Raw genomic sequence first — 21,094 nt, 5'->3', positions numbered from 1 at the left:
ATTTGTTGAGCTGTCAGCTTGGTCTAAACAATTAAAAAAGACATGTTACTGCATATTTGAAGGATTATTTTTCTAACAACAGGAGATGGTTGCACATTTTTACTATTGCTGAAACCATAATTTGAATGAGTCACTGGCGATGATGAGAAGAAAAAAAAGAACCACGAATAAGAACACTATGAACTGCAAATACATGTCTCCCTTATGCTTAGTATTTATTTATCATGTCAGAAGCGAATTGAGAAAACAGTTATAATGCATTTAAAAACACAAACAAAGTTAAACTTTTCATTATGCTAAATGTCCTTTGACCAGAAGTTGGCCACTTGGAGTGTCTCTGGTGTGGCTGTAAGAAGGTCCTCCATTGTGCATGTGGCAGGACTCAAACTGCATTGTAGTAAGTGGTCTGTGGTTTGCCAGGATGCTTCCAAGCTTTTTACTCCATGTCCTGTATATTGCAGAATCCTGGCGTTTTGCAAAGCAACGTTCTTAAGCTTTTAATGGACAGTGTAAAAAAAAAAAAAAAAACCTCAGATGGCTATCGGTAGATCCATGCCTGAAAATTTGCTCCCCTGTTTCTCCGTCTCACTTCACCACAACATACACTCCCCCATTTCTTTCATAAGTACATCATTGAATACAACTCCATGGAGAGCCTTTCCATATCAGAGACGACAATACTGGGAGAGACTGATCATTGATGAGATGGTGTCGGCCACATAGAACAGATCATTCCTAAACAAAATGGAACCTGGAAGCAGGAAATGCAAGTATATAAACAGGGAGTGAATATAAATATAAATACTGAATATAAATACTGTAAATAGATAGATAGAGAAATAAATAAATAAATAAAACAAAAAAGAATGGTGATGCTTTCTAATTCTTGGACATTTGTGAAGAACAACAACTGTTTTCATTTATAAAAAAATAATTTCAATAATCTGCCTGGGCATGCATACAGCATAGCTTTTTTCTCTGTTCTATAGGGTTACAGTTTTATTCATATTCAGAGAGATGATGAAAAAAGAGATGCTTTTATAAAAATAATTAAAAACTAAGTTGATTTCATACTACTGACAGATCTTGAATAGAAATCTTCTAGTGTAGCAAATATTGATCCCCCTTTCCCCCTCTATGCACTTAATGGATCTAATATCCACACACACTGCTTTTTCCATTTTCCATCTCTCCATCTTTCAGACAATAGTGTGATGTGTGAATAAAGAAGAAGCACCTTAGCTATAGTCTTTATCTTTTTGCTTGAAAACAGAGGGTAGTCTTTCATGTTACAGAGAAACGTTCTTGCCAGCTATCGTTAGTGCCAATTACCATGGCACTTTTCAAATATATAAGAAAGCTGTTATAAAAATGTAATAATTAGTCATACATAGAAAAGGAAAATCAAAATATGACTTACACAAATAGATGAAAGTTAACGGTCATTTGTCATGTTTCGCTATTTCTGAAGGATTTTGTGCTGTTAATCAGCACAAAATGTTGTGTGTTTTCTGGACTGTATGGCTGTGTTCTAGCAGCATTTTCTCCTGACATTTTGTCTGCATCTGTGGCTAGCATCTTCAGAGGATCAGGAGAAAATGCTGCTAGAACATGGCGATACAGCCCGGAAACAACACAACACTCCAGTGATTCCAGCCGTGAAAGCCTTCAACAATACAATCAGCCTATTGCTTTTTCTTTTTTTACTGTTCCTAAATTTTGTTCATTCTGGCATTGGTTTTTATATGCTTTCATCCTAATCTTAATATCATCTTGTATAGTCTACGTAATTGAAACCTATTCCTTGCATGGATTTCTGAATTATTTCATCGACATTAATGGATTTATTTATGTAAGAAACAAAAAAAGAATAGCCATAACCAGGTTTATTGCTAATCAAACAAGTAGAGAGACAAAAGCAGAATTATTCTCTACAATATAGTAAAAAATAACAATTGTGTCTTTTGTTTCTATATCCTTCAATGACTGCATAGTAGAAGCAAAGCAAAATGTTACGGCATTAAAATGTGATCAAATTGGCATACAGAAGTCCTAGACTGATCATGCCAGATATAGAAAAGAAATCTAACATTGGGAAAAAGTTATGTCTGTAGAGATTTGATGTTGAGGTACACACAGGAAACGTAGAGCTCCAGGTTATTCTGCTGGTTGGTGGTGGTTTCACAGTCCTGGTGGTAGTAAAGATGCTTGGCTTCATTAAACCTCAGAAGCATGTGGCTCAAAATAGACTATTTATTTAATCAAACTATTCTTAATACCTTTGCTATTTATGAATCAGATTAAATCAAATTAAATTAGGCCCCTTGTGTCCCTTCAGTAGTTCTGGCGCACCTAGGAAGGAGACAAGGCCATGGCAGCTCAAAGGTGACCGGATGAATTGATGGGTGGATGGATAGATAGACAGAGGAAGGCAGTGGGCAGGTGGCAGTTGAGTGGGAGTGGGTTCTGTCCGATCACTGTTGAAGCGGGAATCTCCTCAGCCGGGTGCACAAGAGCATTCTTGAGATTTGATATAGACATAATACTCCTAGGAGCACAACCCTACCCCTCTGTCTGTTCTGTCCCACTGTCACATCTTACTTACTTGTTGTCCATGCACAGTTTTAATTTACATTCACAACATATACCCTATCTGTTCTGATTCTTGTAATTTCATTGTAATACAGAATGCTAGGATAGGCCCAGTTCTCCTAAGAAATGAAAAGATGTTTGGGTTGTTGTATGTCTTTCGGGCTGTGTGGCCATGTTCCAGAAGCATTCTCTCCTGACGTTTCACCCACATCTATGGCAGGCATCCTCAGAGGTTGTGAGGTATGGAGAAAACTAAGCAAAGAGGTAAATATATATCTGTGGAAAGTCTAGGGTGAGAGAGGTCAGGGTGAATGTTGTGTAGTTAATCACTTTAATTAGCATTGAAAAGCTTATCTGCTGTCTTCTTCCTGCCTCTGGGGCATCCTTTGTTTAGAGTCGTTAACTGCCCTAGGTTGATTCATGTCTGGAAATCCTCTATTTTCAGAGTATTGCTTTTTATTTACTGTTCTGATTCTTGAGTTTTTTAATACTGGTAGCCAGATTTTGTTCATTTTCATGGTTTCTTCCTTTCTGTTGAAGTTGTCCACATGTTGTCCACATGAAAAAGATGTTTCATTATCTCGCAAGACAAAACAATCCTTGCAATTCATAATTTGCTGAATTGGTGCCTGTCAGTATGTCTGACTATAAGTAAATGTTAGTATAAAATGGTTCCTTCTGGCTAAGTATTAATGTTATGTGAAAATGGTGTCAGAGGCAGTAGAAAAATAAGTTAGAAAGTAAATGAAGATCTGAGGAAAACTCAAGTCTACAATGGTTCAATCTGAAGAAACAAATCTTTTGAGTCTATCTCAGAATGTTTGAGATCTTGAAAGATGATAGGTTTGATTTCATAAACTAGCTCTATATAAGCCTTTGACCTTCCCCTAGGACTGCAGTTTCCCAAGGATATCATATAACTTCCATTCAGTTACTCGGCTAAGCATACATCTTGACATATCGGAAGCAGGAAAAAGAAGATAAGAAAATGCACAGTTCAGAGACCCCCCCCCCCCCCCAACATCTATCCACCATGTGGTTTTTACACTATCTAATTTAGCCCCATGATTCCTGCCACTCGGCTTGCCATCCATCATGATTCAGTGCAGGCTCTGCACTTTATAGTTATGGATGTCTGATAATACCATTTTAGCACATCTAAGTCTTTACCCTTCCCAGGTTCAATACTGATATATCATCAAACATCTTGTAAAGAAACACCAACAAAGGATGTGAATTGCACTTTGCGGGTTAGTGCTGTATTCAAATCCCATAGACTTAATTCAGAAAGGTACTTAGTCTATTGGATTTACTTTATGGTTCTTTTCTCATTCTGTTGTTGTTCTACTATTGTCTGCTTTTAGAGATGCTCTGAGATAAAACTGAAGCTGACAAATGACGGTGGTAAAAATGTAGTTTTCCTGCAACTAGAAAGATTGCTTACTTTAGTTTGCTGCATAAAAGAAAGAATAACAGGGGATCTAGACATGTACTTCAACAATTCACCAAATTTACTGCTATCTACTGTCATTCAGCCAAAAGTAAAAGTTGCCCCACAAGTGGTCTCTGTGTGAATCCTTTCTTTCAGAAGTTCAATGATGCAGAAACTGGGTAATAATATAGTAAGTTGTGGAAAATAATTTCCCCGTCATCCAGCATGACAACAATTTTGATAGTGAAGAAGGGATATTTCTGCTAATTCCATTATATTCATATAAGTAAAAAATAATTTCGAATAACCTATTTTTCTTCCTTATCTTTTCTGTTGATAAGACTTGAAAAGATAGCTCTGTTTTCTGTATTCTGCAGGGGTTTTAAATACTCTCTGTTTAATAACACAACTTTGCTCCCTATTTGTAGGGCTTATTTTTTCTTTTGTAAACTACTTATGAAACATGGTAAAATAATTTTCTAAATTCTCCTCCTGGAATCTGTGATTAGAGCTGCCTTTGTGTTTGACATTGTAAAACTACATCTTGTGTTCTGCCTTTCCTCCTCATCTACTCAGTGACCTCAAGTCGGTCTTTGCTTCCTTCCCTCTCTTCAGTCCAAATTACATTAACATAGCATATTTTCCTTTCAGCTATTTTGTGCATTTCAATTGACTTTTTATTTCATATCTTCTCTTTTTCTTCCCATTTCATTTTCTTAATGTCAATATTCCTGGGAAGCACATCAACTTATTATAAAAATCTGGTTTAGGCAACTGATTTGCAAATGAGTACAAATGTATTATTGGCTTCTTCTTCATAAAATGCTGCTATGCTCGTATAACCAATAGGATGACAATTTTTTGATTTTCTTGTAATTAATAAGAAGGGAGAATTCAGGGAAATGGTGAAGTGCTTAGAAACTAAGAATGATTGATTATCAAAATATTAGACTGGCAAAGTTATATTAGTACAAGTTGGGACTGATTTGTTGTTGACATGCAGAATAACTTAATTTAAAGATGACAGCATTCTATATAGTCATGCACAAGTCTAGAAATGTTAGTCAAAAAATCAACCCCAAAAACCTTTGACTTATCCATGAGCCAGTGTGTGTGTACTGTGCTCTGACACCACCCCCTTCTTCAAGTAGAGTGGCAAAAGCCAAAAGGGGAACCTAAAGCAAGTGCTGACTCCCACTAAGCTCTCTGCCTTCTGGCCTTTTTGAATGCCTGGGTGGGGAAATAATGTGGGTGTCAGGACCCAGGCTGCAGAACACCAATAACCATGCGCAGAGGCCAGACTCTATCTAATATCTTTATTAAAGAAATATATAAAAACAATAAAACAAGTGAAGAATATAGTTCAGAAGCAGACCTTTCAGATGAGGTCAAATATAGTCCAGAAATGTATTGTCCAATATAAGATATTAGAGTTCAAAGTTTTAATCCACTTGACCGAAACACACACTTTGCCAAGCAATAGTGTGGGGAAATGACAGAGTCTTTAAAGTCCAATGTAGCTTGACAACAAGGCTGGAAAATAAACTTGATTCTTGGCTAGATCAAAGACTTGAAACGAGGCAAACATGAAGCATGAAACAAGGTCCGTGGTAAAACGTGAAACAAGGCAGGCTTGAAACTTGATCCGGGAGCAAGGAACTGGGGTTACGAAGTCCACACACGATCTTTCTCCTCAAGCTGATCAACTGACTCCGCAAAGTTCCCCTTGCGACAAACACCTATATTGAGTCTCGTTTTCCCGCCAACAGAACACTTTCCCTAGAGAACGAGAAGCGAAACCCAACTCTGTCCAGATGCATGACTCCTTAGAATTTCCCAAGGGAAGCAGACCTAATCAGCTAGTTGTTTGGCAGCGATTCTCAGGCTCCGGCGATTTGCCTCTCTGACTCCTCTATCTCTAGTATAATTGTCCCTCCGGGAAAACGGGGGGGGGGGGGAGTTCTGCCCAAGGCCTGTTTGGCTGAATTCTTGAGGGCAAACATCCTCCAGGTGGAGAGGCTCCAGCTCTGGCTGAACTGGCGAAAATCCCATGTTTTCCTCTTCGTCTGCCACAATAGTACTAGGAACAGGACTACAAGGCCCATGAGTCATCACAGTGGGCAATTGTGAGGGGTGGTTGACCCCAAGAGGTGACATAGATGCTTTCCTCTCTCTACACAATGACCAACATCTAATTCATGGATCTTACCAAAATCCATAATCGTGGTCCCAATACTTGTATCAATACATGAGATTGATTATATATGACTATATTTGGTATGTAAATGCTATTGGGGCATATTATTATATTTTATGTGATTTTAATAATTCCTACTAGAAATGGGAAGGCCTTTGAAAAAACTGAAAATATTGGGGGGGGGGGGGAATAAAAAATGGAGAAAACTGTTTTCCCCCTCCAATTTTTCCATTTTTTTCCCCCTCAAGGCTTTCCCATGTCTAGTTCCTACAAAGTGGGCAATCATACAGAAGGATGAAGCAAAAAGCAGATTGATTAAGACAGACACATTTCAGACCAGGAGTCCCCAAACTAAGGCCCATGGGCTGGATGTGGCCCTCTAAGGTCATTTATCCAGCCCCCGCTCTCAGTTTTAGACTTAGGCTCGCCTAAAGTCTGAAATGACTTGAAGTCACACAACAGCAACAATAATCCTAATTAACTTGACTATGTCATTGGCCAGAAGCAGACCCACACTTCCCATTAAATCCTGGTAGTTTTATGTTGGTTAAAATTATTCCTATTTTTAAATATTGTGTTGTTCTTTTGTGGTTTTTCCCCACTGCAAATAAGACATATGCGTTGTGCGTAGGAATTTGTTTGTATTTTTTTCAAACTATAATCCAGCCCCCCAATACTCTGAGGGATCATGGACCAGCCCTCTGCTTTAAAAGTTTGAGGACCCCTGGTTCAGATATTGCACGCAAATCAAAAGTTGGTTATTGTGACCATGGTTCAGGAAGCAGACTATGTAGCTACAGATATACATTGTTGTCTCTCCTGTCTCCCTTTCTTCTCTGGTCTTCTATTGCAGCCTAGTTGGCAAATGAACCCCAGTTCAGGCATATAGCATAGAGATTAAAGGCCTTTAAGCTGGATATTTAGACTGACATCTCTGTATAGAAGTTATATATATGTTGCCTGCCAGTTCAGACTTGCTGCTCCTTAAGGCATGTTCTACGGAATATGGCTGCTCACAGGCCAATGCAATAGTCAGCTTCCATTTGATAGTTTGACAATTTGCTGCTTTTGGCCTTTTCACATAGAATTTTTGTTTTTAATGATTGCATTTGGAAAGCAGAGCTAAGGCTGGTGTGCTGGCTTACCACACAGAGACCAGACTTTTCAAGTATCATCCATATTATGTCATGAGTTTGGCTGAAGCTTTTTTGTTCCAGACTTCATAGTTTGTTATATGGTAAATGAAAAGTAGTGATTGCTATACAGTTGGCTTAGCTGTTAATCTCCCCCCCCCCTATTTTTCTTGTATTTGCATACTCTTAAGCATACAAGCCTTTTGAATTATGGGTTTAGTTCAAATTGACATCCTGCTGAAAAAATGCCTTCATTCTCATGCAGTGGCAAACTTTGTGTCTAAGGAGGTTGAAACAATATTAAAGTTATTTTGAAATAGAAAGTGGAAAATTAAATTGTCATTCTTTATATATCCTTTTCCATTAATTACAGAAATTATATGTTGCAAGCCTACATGCTCTCAAATGTCTTAAAAACGAGACATTTCTTTGGATTCTTGTTTTCTGAAATGTACTTTCATTTTAAATGTTAAAGAAGAAGTGTTTGAAAATTAAAAGTAGATGAGGGAATACAACAATAACTCGGAATTATCTTCAAGATACTTCTGAGCTGTTAATATTAATTTTCTGCAGGAAGAAAATGAGACATTATTCTTTATAACACGTGAATTGTTATCTTCAAACTCTGTTCAATAGTTACAATGAAAATAATAAAATTCCAGACAGCTTAAAATTAAAGGTGATGCAAACATTTAAAGGGATGAAATCCATCATTATTGGAAAGTACTGAATGTTAAAATTGCATGTTTTGTGAAAGCATTCTTAAATATTGCCTTCTGACATTTCATATCACTATAATTTTACAACATCAATCGATGAATGATTCAGTGTGGCACTTCACATCTCTTTTCAGAAGTTTCAAACTATGATAATTTCTAAAGCCTATGCTTTAACTAATAACCCAATTTAACAACTCAAGCTAATACAACACTTCTCTTCTAAAGAAGTTTTACACTTAGTTTGTTTTGTTGAATGTGAAAGATCATAGTTCAGTAGCTGAATATAAGCATTGCATCCAGAAGATTATTTACCTCAAGTAAAAGAAATAATACAGGAAGGGATATAGACAATCTTTGCTGGGAAACCTTAGGTACATGTACACTATACAATGAATGAGCCCACTTTTTCCACCATGGCTCAATGCTACGGCATTATTTGTCCAAGTAGACACTATGAAACTACATGGAAAAACTACTGTTAACTGCCATTAAGTCAGCTTTATCTTATGGTGACCCTAGGAATATGAGACCTCCAAATCACATTATCATCAACAGCCCTAAACATGGCTTTATTGATTGATACTATCCATCTGGAATGTGTTTTTCCTCTTTCCCTACTGCTTTCTACCTATTATTGTCTTTTCTAATGAGTCATGTCTTCTCATGATATATCAGATTACAACAGCTTCAGTTTACTTCTAAGGAGAATTCAGGTTTGATCTGCTCTAGAACACATTTATTTGTCTTTTTAGCAGTCTGCAGTATCTGTTAGAAGTCTTCTCCAGCAATCCATTTCCAATCAGTTGATTTTCTTCCTATCTGCTCTCTTCACTGTCCAGCTGTCATCAGCATATTGTGAATGGCTGGTGTTGCTGATCTTCCAATTTTTGTCTCTTGTCCTAGAATCTAATTCTGCTTTACATATTATATGTTCAAGTTAAACAGATCTAGTAATAAAATGCAGCTTTGCCTGATTCCATTGGTCAGAAGAAATAATAGTATTATATGGCAACTTACAGTGTTCTCTAAGTAATGGCAAGATAAATTACCAAGGAAGTAATGATGACACACAAAGTCTGCTGAATGTTTCTGAATCATCAGTGACTTTCCTCACAAACAAGGTGCCTGATTTACCAGGCAACTAGGTTGTGGTGCAGGATGGAGTAGACCTGCTGTGACTTTTGTGGCTGCTACAACATTGTTCTGCAGAGATTTGGCCAGGTCACAGCCCATTGGCAACTTCAAGAATGAATGCCCCATTGGTTCAAAGCTGCTTGCTGCTGACTCATTTGCTGGCAAGTACCCACTCACCCAGCCAGAGTGCCCCAGATGTGATGTCCACTCTGAGCATTTAAGCCAGGGCTGGAGTGAGCACTCCTCAGTTCCAACTCTCCCTCCCAATGTTTTGGAGGGGCAATTTTATATCATATATCACCATTTTGTGGAGGCAGTTGCCATGGATAATGGATCCAGGATAAAGGCACAAGTGTACTCTAGGCATTGGTTCTGTAGGAAGCCCAGTGAGTTCCTCTCAGGCCATCCTTAGAGATCTGGCACCAAGTTGGATCTGTGGGCTCATTGATCCATACCTGTGTGGGATCAACCCTTGTCTACAACTGTTGCAAAATAAAGGTTTGGACTATTTTCTCTTCAAAATAATTGTGTATAACTGGTTATTGGGGAGTTTACATGCAGAGTACATCTCACGTCTTAACATTCAATTATAGCTTGTGGGTGAATTCCCTACAATAAAAATAATGAAAGGTGTTTGTTTAAAAATATATATGATATTTTGTTTACATATTCTTTGCCATCAGCTTGCAGGGGCAGACTAGTTGTGATGCTGGTTATTTTAATTTTAAAAAGAGTCAGAAGCAACAGCACTTGGAAAGGTGAATTTTACTCTCTTCTCATGCATGATATCACCAATCTTAACATCTTCCTCTAGCTGCTGCCAAGTCCTCAGGGCAAACCCATTCCTTTCCACAGCTACTTGTGGAGGGAGGAAGGGGTTTCAGTTTCGGTAGGAAAATGACTGATGACCACTTCAACTAGTTTAATGCTTCCAAGAAAATTAACTTCCACCTCAAACATGTGGGAAAATCAAGCATACCTTTCCAGCATCACATCTATCTAGAAAAACAACCTCACAAAGACTTAAACTATATTCATGGAGTTGCTTTTTGAGATAAATGCAGTATTGGAAATGCCTATCTCTTCTGCTCATTCACATTCTCTTTTTGCCCACAATGTAGTATACTGTAATTAATAACCTTCTGGTAAACTATAGTATGGTAATCACGGCTTTTAAAGTTCATTCCTATTTAAAAAGGCTGCCTCTAATCTGCATACATAGTTATCAGCTGTTCTTCCATTCAAATAAATAAAATTAAAAGCAGCTTTATATCCAAACCTTAAAAAAACATAAGAATATAACTGCAAAAGCTAGTGAAACATGATAGTAACATCTAAACTTGGGAAGCTTAAAAAGCATGAAATGACAGGTAGATAGGTGCTATACGTGTCTTTCTGCCAGTGTCACAGAAATAGGTAAGAAGTCTGAGATTTCAGGTTCTATAACTACACTTTTGCTTCAAAGTTAACCATACTAGTGTTTCTGGCTAATTAAGCCACTGTGAGATATACAAATATAAGCCACCTGTTTTTTGTATACTACTGCATGCTTATGCATCAGTACCCGAAAGACTGATTTTTATCACTTGCAAATTAACTTCCCCAGTAGCCATTTACCAATCTTTGTATTGCAGCATTTAGATCCTCTAATTTTCACTTGTTGCAGAAGAGAGAATTCAACATCAAGTGGAAACATATAATAGTAATGCCAAAGTGCCTCTTCATGAACCATAGCTATTATAGACTATGCAGGAAAGAATAATATATAGAATCAAATGAAAGGCTATCTTTGAATACTAATATGCTAAAAGCATGCTAGTTTTAGAGCAGTATTTGAAAGTTTCCTGTTTACTTGTTTTTGAAATACTTGTTTTTGAAATTTAAAATTCATTATACAAAGTTACATCCATTGGGTAAATAGGTGGGTGCCTATTTAAACATATTTTATTGTTTACATCTTTGAAGCATCTTATACATATTCCATTTCACATCTCTGCTCTGTACCTTTGTTGCTACTTAGTTTAGTGTGCCTATTAAGAACATTTTTATGCATTGCACTCAAATTTTACATTATTGTTGTTCAGAAAAATCGCTCAAAGTATTTTCTTTCTCATGATTTTTGAAAGGATTGAGTTTTATCCTCTAGAAATAAATTAGCAGATAGGAGTTAAAGTTACCATTTTCTGTGTGTTTTCACGGGGGCAAAGTAACAAATCCACTTTGGATATTTGGTATCTCCCATGAAGCGGATAAGCAGATCGCATGCAGAAATTTGGAGGTTTTGGAATACATTTGTTTGTTTCCCAGTAGGTTGTGGTATACATTTTGACCTTTCAGAACTTACCAAGGAGAAGGATTCAAGAATACCTATTAATATCCAGTCAACATAAGAGTAATGTAAGGAGTAGATGGACACTTACAGGAAGATAGTACACATATCGTGGTTGACATTTGAACATTTTTCGTAAATTTGCCCTCAGAAACATGCCGGAATAGTAGCAATAATTCATTGCTTCCATTTAGAGCAAATGAACATGCATCTGACAATTTAATTTTCATATTAGTAACATATATGTTGAGGGCCTATGAGACTTCATGGGAGGGGAAGAGAGGACCAAATGTTATGGAACAAAAGTAGTAAGAAAGGGGAATTAATAGAATAAGCCAACAAGATACAATTTGGACTTGGATTCGACACCATCAATTTCATCTCTTTCATCAGAGATGAAAGTCTATTGTACTAAATATTTGGTTGTAGGATTCACTGTCAAGAAATATATAGAGAAAATATCCTTTAATTTGATTGTAAAGAAAATGTACACACTATCTCATGTTTGTAGTTCTTAATGTAATAAAGCTGAGGATAGAAAGAAAACAAATTGATGTAACTGAGCTTCAGTCTTATACTGTAAAATGAATTTTTGCCAGACAGTTGATCTTGCCATACAAAATAGGTTTGCGTTCATCATAAATGATGACATTCTGAGTAAAAGAACAAAAACCAGCATGGATAATGACTTTAATTTTTTGTTTAGTATAGCCCTCCTAATAAGTTTCTCTAGGGTTGCTTTTGTTTTGTAAGAAAGGTAGGTTAAAAAAATTAAGCTGTTCAAAATCGAGAAAATACTGCACCAATGGAAACAAATAAAAAATAATAACTTTTGTAAAAGAAACAGTTAAGTATACTTGACAATTATTTCTTTCTTTGTCACAATGAAAAAAATTCATGTCAGTTTTTTCTATTAGTTTGTTATAAAAGAAATATAACTGCTGTGTATTTGATTTAAACAATTAAAATCATTAGTATAGAGGTACAAAGAAAACAAATTGACCTTCCCAACTGTGTTCATTTATTTGTGTGGGATATTTTTAAAAGCTTTGGAAGAAGTCAAAGCACCCATTTTACTGTCACTTGTGTGGCTGTGTTTCAGAAAAGAAATTGTGTTTATGCCCGTGAATAAAGTACATATACATAACTGCTTAAAAAGATAGGAATGTGAACAGACCTGGACATATGCAAAATGCAGCAGTTATTTCATTGATATTCACCCTCTGCACCTTCTCAATAGCTCTTTTGTGAAGGGTTACTAATTGCCTTTGAATACAGTGTGGAGCTTTATCCATGTAGTTATGTATCCACATACATGAGCATATACAGGACTATAATAATGGATAACTAATGTTCTTTATATTCAATTCATAATGTTATAGAAGAAGGTACATTCTTTTCCCCTCTGTCTGTTCTTGTCTGAACGGTATTTTTGTTTTGTGTGTGAAATATTCGGTATTTTGCAGAGTTTCTATACATAGTGCAAGATATTTAAGTCAAGAGTACATAATTTGTTTTCTAAGATGATTTCTGGTTGTATGCTTGCCCTGTTTCTCTTTACTTTAGTGCAATCCTTCTCAGTGGTTGCTCATGTGACAATTCTTCCCATGAGAGATTCAGTTGGTTCCCTCTCTGTTGTCTTGCTACTGCCAAGCAGATACCTTATTTAGGCAGGTCGTTGACTTTTAACTCTTCCAGCAGATGGGCCTTTTAATGTCACACACTGTGTTTTCAATATTTTAATCATGTTTTAAAAGTGCTTTAAAGTTTTTTAAAGTTTTTTTAATATAATAATAATAATAATAATAATTTTTTAAAAAACGTTATGTAATAAATTTGTCACTAGACTTTGCTTTAATTTGTTGTAGGTGACTTTAGTGCTCATGTTGGGAAATAATTGAACGTAAATAAAATTCTTTGTTCTAAAGTGATAAAAATATAACTTACAAACTCTAATCATTACAGGAATGTAGTGATAATCAGTATTATACTTGTCAGATGTGTAGGATGTCTACCAAGTTCATTGCTACTCATCCATGCATAAGTAACAACTAGTTATCACCTGTTCATAGGATTGTGATAATGGTAAATGTCAGTATGGAGAGGGGGCAGTGGAAATGACCTTAAATTCCCTGGAAAATAGGCAAAGGATAAATTGAATAGTAATGCCCTAATTTCATTTGTACTTAAATTGTTTAGTTAACTGTATTAATTTATAGATATCAAGTAATTATCAACTTGGATAATTACTATCTTCTTGTCTGTTTTTCTTCCACAGTTGTGACTCTGAAAACAGATACCTTGGTAATCCACTCAGGGGAACATGTTACTGTAAGTATTTATGTATTTCATTGTCTTCTGGCTTTGCCTATTGTGTATGTTAATTTTTCCCCTTAGGCCCCTTCAGTGTCATTAATCATGAGATGCATCTCATTAGTAATTGTTGATTAATGACAATATGAAGAGTTGGAAATTGCATAGCTGGTATTTAAAAAAAAACATTCAAGTGTAAAGTTGGTCCCTAAACAAGTCTCTGTGATTCAGCTACACAACTACATAAAATGGTTGTGACAATAAAATGGAATAATCTAATATTTTAAGTTTCTTAGAAGAGAATTAGATATGCTTATGAAAAACAAGGTTCATATCTTATTCATTATTTCAATTACCCCATGAAAGCAATTCTTATTATTCCCAAAGTAAATAAAATTTGAATCAGAAATTTTGGTGTGCACAGTGCCACCCATGAGGCAATAGGTGGCCTGAGATTTGCAAAAATGTAATAAACACCTAGATATTCTGTTTATAAGTATGTGGTATTATATAATGCAGGGTGAATGAATCTGAAAGACTGATAACAATCCAGTTAATCTAGTTTTGGAAAATGTGTAAGGAGGGCTAACTAACCCTTAAATAAATTCAACCAATATATATAATTCTAATAGCAATACTTTAATTATATTTAAGCTATTGTGGCTTGAATTAGAGTCATCTTTCATTTTTAAAAGTCTGAATTAAGCCATCATTATTGGTATTAATTTGTATTTTATGTTGTTACGTCATTAATTAGATGCTTTGTTGTGTTTGTTAATTGATCCAAACAGCAAGATATGTTTAATGTGGGTGATATATACTGTGAAATTCATGTGTGAGGATAATTAATTTAATAAGAGAGCACTGTGTTTTAAAATGTTTATGGACCATAGGTTAATTAGATTATTTGCTTCTATTGCAACATTGACATTCAAGTTCACAAATAATTTTCTGGCCTGAGATATTCATGACTAGCATAGTATTTCAGCATTTGATTGTTATTATCAAAAACACAGCAATATCAGTTTGAATGATCAGAATACAATATTTAGAGATAGTTGCATTTGAGAAAGAAGATCTCTGGTGGGTCTATATTGGCTGATAAATCTGGAGCCAGTCTGAAGTAGAAATGCTCTGGACTAGCCCTGAAGGTGGCCACACATCTCCTACTGAACTCAGTAGCAAGTTGGCATCCACATAGTCCAGCCCAATCATCTCACCTTCCAATCTGCACTCTTCTTCCTGGTTACATGGGTGCCTTTGCTAATGTCAAAATGGGGTACTTGCAATGGACAGAAGCATGCACAGAGCTGTGTGACAAGCTGTAAGCACCAATTGTGACACATGCTCAATCCATCCACTTTTCCTCAGCACAGGAAAATGTGATGGCAGTGGTGTCCTGTAGGAAAAATGAACCAAGGTGCTATAAGATCCCTTTGCAAAGTCATTATGATTATTTGAGAGGACATGTTTATATTCTTTTTCTATAGAATACACTAACATTAGATTTCCAGAAAATCTAGTAATAATTGTGGAAGTTACAACCTCATCATATTTAACTCTGAAAACCTCCTACGATGCTTCCACTCCAGCTGGAAGACTGATGGGTACACCACCCATCATGATAGAGAGGAACTTCCTCTGGAGGCCCCTCGTTCAACTGGAGTGGAAGCATCATTTAACCCTTCACTCTCAACATGGGAGGCTTCCCATGGTGGGCTGACTTCAGTGGTACCAGTACACTTCTGTGCTGCACAGGTAACACTCCCCCCCCCTCCGTAGCATCACTACGAGGGAACAGTATGCGGGGTGACAGATTCTCCCCAGCTGCTCCTCATTTCCATGGCTTCCTGTTTCACCTAGCTAATATGATGAGGTTGTTAGTCCTGTATCTGTACAAATCAAAGGATGCATTACCATCAATTGTAAAAGGACATTTTTAAATTTTTAAGTAGTCAAAAGTTGCAAAAAAAAAACAAGACAACAAAACAACAGCAGAGCAACAAAGAGAATTATTAAATAGAGAAATCTCAGAACAGGAAATTAGAAGAATTATTAAGAAACTGGGTGGGAACAAAGCCACAGGGCCAGATGGATTAAATGGACTATACTATAAAGTTTTCATAGACGAAACACCCCATATCTTTAAAAAATCATGAATGAGATATTAGATAATCAGGAGATTCCAGATTCTTGGCACCAGGCAACAATAACCATGCTTCAGAAAGAAGGTCAGGACCCCTGAAACGTCAAAAATTATAGGTCCATATCTTTGCTAAATTCTGATTATAAGATCTTTACAAGTATTTTGGCAGAAAGGTTGAAAGATTTTCTAAAATAATGGATAAAGGGGGATCAAACAGGCTTTCTGCCTAAAAGACAATTGAAAGACAACGTTAGAGAAATTCTAAATACAATAGAACACTACGAGATATATAATAAAGAAGAATTGGCATTACTTACAATTGATATGGAGAAAGTGTTTGATAATCTGAACTGGGATTTTTTCAAATTATTAATTAAAAATTGGACATGGGATACAAATTTACTAATGTGATAAACAAAATTTATAATAAACAAGAAGCCAAAATTAAGATAATTTCATTAGAATCTAAAAGTATTAAAATAGCTAAGGGAGCCAGACAGGGCTGCCCACTTTCACCCCTGTTATTCATTTTTGCAATGGAAATACTACTTAATAATATAAGAAATGATCCCCGACTGAAAGGCATGAAGATAAAAAAAGAATATTACAAGATAAGAGGTTTTGCCGATGAGTTGATTTGTGTAATAGAAAACCCTATAAAAACAACATGTTATTGGCTTGACAAAATTTAATAATTTGGGGAAGTATCGGACCATAACATTAATTGGAAAAAAAACTATGTTTCTAACAAAAGATATGACAAAGAATACACAGCAGGCACTGGCAGGGCTTACAGGTATCCAAATAAGAAAAAAAATATTTAGGCACAATAATTTCAGCCAAAAATTCTCAATTATTAGAAAATAATTATGATGATAAATGGAAAGAAATTAAGAAGGACCTAGATAAATAGAAACATCTTTAGCTGTCGCTATTAGGAAGAATTGCAGCAATTAAAATGACAATACTACTAAAAATGTTATTTCTTTTTCAAAACCTCCCAATAATAAGAAGTGCACAAAGATTCAAGAATTGGAATAGAAATATAAATAAATTTATTTGGGAGGATAAAAAGCCTAGAATTAAAAGAATACACCTAATAGATGATAAAAGAAAGGGAGGGCTGGCCTAGCCAGATTTACAATTATATCATGATGCATGTTGTTTAATGTGGGTCAGAGATTGGACAACATTACAAAACACAAAAATATTAACAATAGAGGGAGCAAATTTAAGAAGAGGGTGGCATGCCTATGTATGGTATGAGAAGAGAGCAATAAAAAAGAAATTTGGGAATCACTTTATTCGATCATCTTTAATAAAAGTGTGGGGAAAATATAAAAGAAAATTCTATACAAAGACTCCAATATAGATTTTTTTCCCCTGGAGGCCAATCAAAGGAGAGAAGTAGGGCATGAAATTTGGCCAAGATATAAATATATATTAACAAAAGAAAACGGAACATATAACATTAAAAAACGAAAAGAAATCAATCAAAAATTTAAAAATATTGGCTGGTTTCAATATATGCAATTAAATGAACAGTTCAAAATAGACAGAAAGTTAGGCTTTGAGGATAAAGAAACACATTGGGATAAAATAATGAAAATGGAAAACAATATTATAACAAGAATAATTATAACAAAAATTATTGGAATGGGCTACGGAATCAGAATCTATAAAAGAATGTATGATTAAGTGGGCCAAAAATTTAGGGAAAACAAAATTAAAAGAATGGGAGAAGGCTTGGAATTATAGATTAAAATTGACTTATGCAACAGATATAAAGGAGAACTGGGTTAAAATGTTTTATAGGTGGTATTTAACCCCCCAAAAGTTGTCAAAATACTATAAAAATCTGTCTAATAGATCTTGGAAATGCGGGGACCATGAAGGAACCTTCTTTCATAGCTGGTGGACTTGTGGGAAAGCCAAAATATTCTAGAAAGAAATCCACTCCAAAATTCAGAAGATGTTACAAATCGAAATTAGATTGGACCCGAAATATTCTCTCCTGGGTATGCTAGGTATTGAAAAAAAAACAAGAACAAGGAAATATTGTTTAATTATTTAGTAACAGCATCCAGGATGACCTATACAAAACAGTGGAGAGAGAAAGGAATTCCCGAGTTTAATGATTGGATTAATAAAATCTTAGAAATCATGAACATGGACAAGCTTTCATATTTATTAGCAAACAATCAAAATAGACCAAGAAAACAAACCAACTGGGAGCCTATTAAAAATTATTTGAAAGAGGAGAAATTTAAAATAATAATTTGAGACCAGAAGGGAATGCGGCTGAGAAGAAAAACGGTTCAGAAACGTAAAGAAAAGGTGACTCCAGAGACAATATGGTAAAAAATTTTTTTTACTGACTTTGAACTGGACTTTATTAAACACACCCTACAAAGAGATGGAAGTCATTTTTAAATCTACACATTTATATGGGATTTTATTTTTATTTGTTTTTTCTTCTTTCTTTTTCTCTTCTTTCCTCTTATTGTTCTTTTTTTCTTTTATGTTGCTATTTGTTTTCATTATTTTAGGTATGTGGTTATCTTCCCCTTCTCCCGGTCACACCCCACCCTTTTGTTTAAGCACAAGTTGAGATTTATGTCTATGGTAAACGCACTTAATAAAAATTATTTTTTAAAAAATTGTAATGAGAGTAGTAACTTTTGGAAGCATAACCATCAGATACTCAAGATTCAGGATGCATGAAATAAGTAGATTTGCCCATATTATGATGCAGTCACTGGATCTGTTTTCTTTCTGATGACTATGGTTGCAGAGTATAAATGATTGGTACCTGAATTGCAAGCATCCTGGTGCAAGCTCAATGATATCCATCAACAACCTGATTTTCAGTGCCGTACAAAGTGTGCCAATATTATTCAATTTAATGCTAAATAAATGTGGCATTCGTCAGCTTCTAAAATAACAACAGCAACATGCAGGTAGTGGGATATATGTCATTTGTATTCATGGTGAAGACTGGGTCAGAATTCAGAAATGGGAACTTCCAGCATACAGTAGAGTCTCGCTTATCCAACGTAAACGGGCCGGCAGAACGTTGGATAAGTGAATATGTTGGATAATAAGGAGAGATTAAGGAAAAGCCTATTACACATCAAATTAGGTTATGATTTTACAAATTAAGCACCAAAACATCATGTTATACAACAAATTTGACAGAAAAAGTAGTTCAATACGCAGTAATGCTATGTAGTAATTACTATATTTACGAATTTAGCACCAAAATATAATGATGTATTGAAAACATTGACTACAAAAATGCGTTGGATAATCCAGAACGTTGGATAAGTGAGACTCTACTGTATCTGGGAAAAAAACAGAGTCAGAAGTGGCCTTCTTTGCTATTTCCCATAAGATGAGCTCAGATTCATACATAATTGTCTGCTATAATAACAATTTTGACATAACATCTCTCCTTGGATTTTGTCGGACCTAATGTAGATTTGTGAAATGATTATATTGTTGAAGGACAATGTTATTCTGTGCACATTTGCAAAGAAAACAATGGTGCAGTCACAGAGTAGTAATGTTTATAGTTTTTGTATATACCACATCTTAAGTACCGAGTATCAGGTATGCCACATATCAAGAAATACACATATATGCTGGGAATGTCACAGTCAAAGGCGAGCAAAATGTGGAGAAAGTTATGTATAAAGTTATGTATAAAGTTTAAATATTTGCGTCTCTGTTTTAATAAAAGGCAAGCAAGCAAGAACACATTGCAAGTTCCTAAAACTGTGCAAGATGTGAAGAAAGTAAACAGAGATTTAATTTTCTCCTTTCTCATCATAATACTTGAAACTGGGATTATCTAATGAAATTAAGTGACAAGAGATCAAGAGAGAAAAGGGAATTATTTCTTTACCCAGCACAAGTTTATAGAATTTTCTGTCACAAGATGAAGTGATGGCCAGAGAATTAGATAAATCTGTGGAAGATGAGACTATCAATGACAACTAATCATGATGGATCTATGTAACTTCTTCGTTCGTAAAAAGTATATATCTCTGACTTCTACTTGCAGTAGAAAAGGCTGTTGATTCCATGTTTATGTGTTTCCCAGAGATATGAACCTAATCATTGAGCTAGAAGAACCTTTAATATGATCTAAGTGGCATTCTACTTAAACTGCAATTAGCAATCTGTGTTGTCAAAGGCTTTCATGGCTGGGATCACAGGGTTGTTGTATGTTTTCTGGGTTGTATGGCCATGTTCCAGAAGTATTCTCTCCTGACGTTTCGCCCACATCTATGGCAGGCATCCTCAGAGGTAATTCTCTGATTTTATTGCTTGGATTTTAATGTATTTATTATTTATTTTGTGAATCGTTGGAATGTTTTTGGTCAAATGTCTTGTGTTGTTGTTTTTGGGCTTGTCCCTGTTGTAAGCCGCCCCGAGTCCCTTCAGGGAGATGGGGCGGGATATAAAAATAAAGTTTATTATTTATTATTATTGTGAGGTACCTCATAACCTCTGAGGATGCCTGCCATAAATGAGGGCAAAACGTCAGGAGAAAATACTTCTGGAACATGGCCATACAGCCCGGAAAACATACAACAACCCAATTAGCAATCTGCCTAATTTTCTTTAAAAATTAGAAATTTGTAGTAATTACTGTTTCAATATAACACAATAATACATTTTATATTCTTGGAAATACGGGCTTTCAGTTTTCGGATATGGAAAGAGTTACGATAGTTTACTTATAGATTTTGTTTTATAGAATATATTTTATGCTCATGTTTTAAATAAAAGTTAAAAATTAATAAAACAATAAAATAAAGATCCGGAAAGTTTTAAAATCTCATAGTAACCTTACTAAAATATCATACTGCTTCAATATTGGTGCTTGTCATATTGCTTCTTTTTTGGTGCTTGTCATCATTAATGGGCTCGAAGAAATTGAAAATTTGAAACTCAGTCAAGATTAGACAGAGGTTTCTCATACGTGTGAACTTGTGTGAAAGTGATCAATACAGGAATTATGCTATCTTTATTTTACCCAAACATTCACCTATTTACGTTGCAATCCCATGAAGGAAGGAATGGAATTAAGT

General features: G+C 35.4%; 1 protein-coding gene across 5 annotated transcripts in view; it reads left to right on the top strand.

Moving 5' to 3' along the window:
- Window positions 1-21,094, top strand: part of atrnl1 (attractin like 1) — a 786,325-nt gene that overhangs the window by 244,183 nt on the left and 521,048 nt on the right. For all 5 annotated transcript variants that reach the window (XM_003223502.4, XM_062977302.1, XM_062977301.1 and 2 more), the window contains one exon: window positions 13,815-13,867. In XM_003223502.4, the coding sequence (XP_003223550.3) occupies window positions 13,815-13,867 (53 nt within the window). The remainder of the gene's footprint in view (window positions 1-13,814; window positions 13,868-21,094) is intronic.

Source organism: Anolis carolinensis, chromosome 3 (genome assembly GCF_035594765.1).
Source record: "Anolis carolinensis isolate JA03-04 chromosome 3, rAnoCar3.1.pri, whole genome shotgun sequence".
NCBI lineage: Eukaryota > Metazoa > Chordata > Lepidosauria > Squamata > Dactyloidae > Anolis > Anolis carolinensis.
This window is presented reverse-complemented; position numbering and strand designations above follow the sequence as displayed.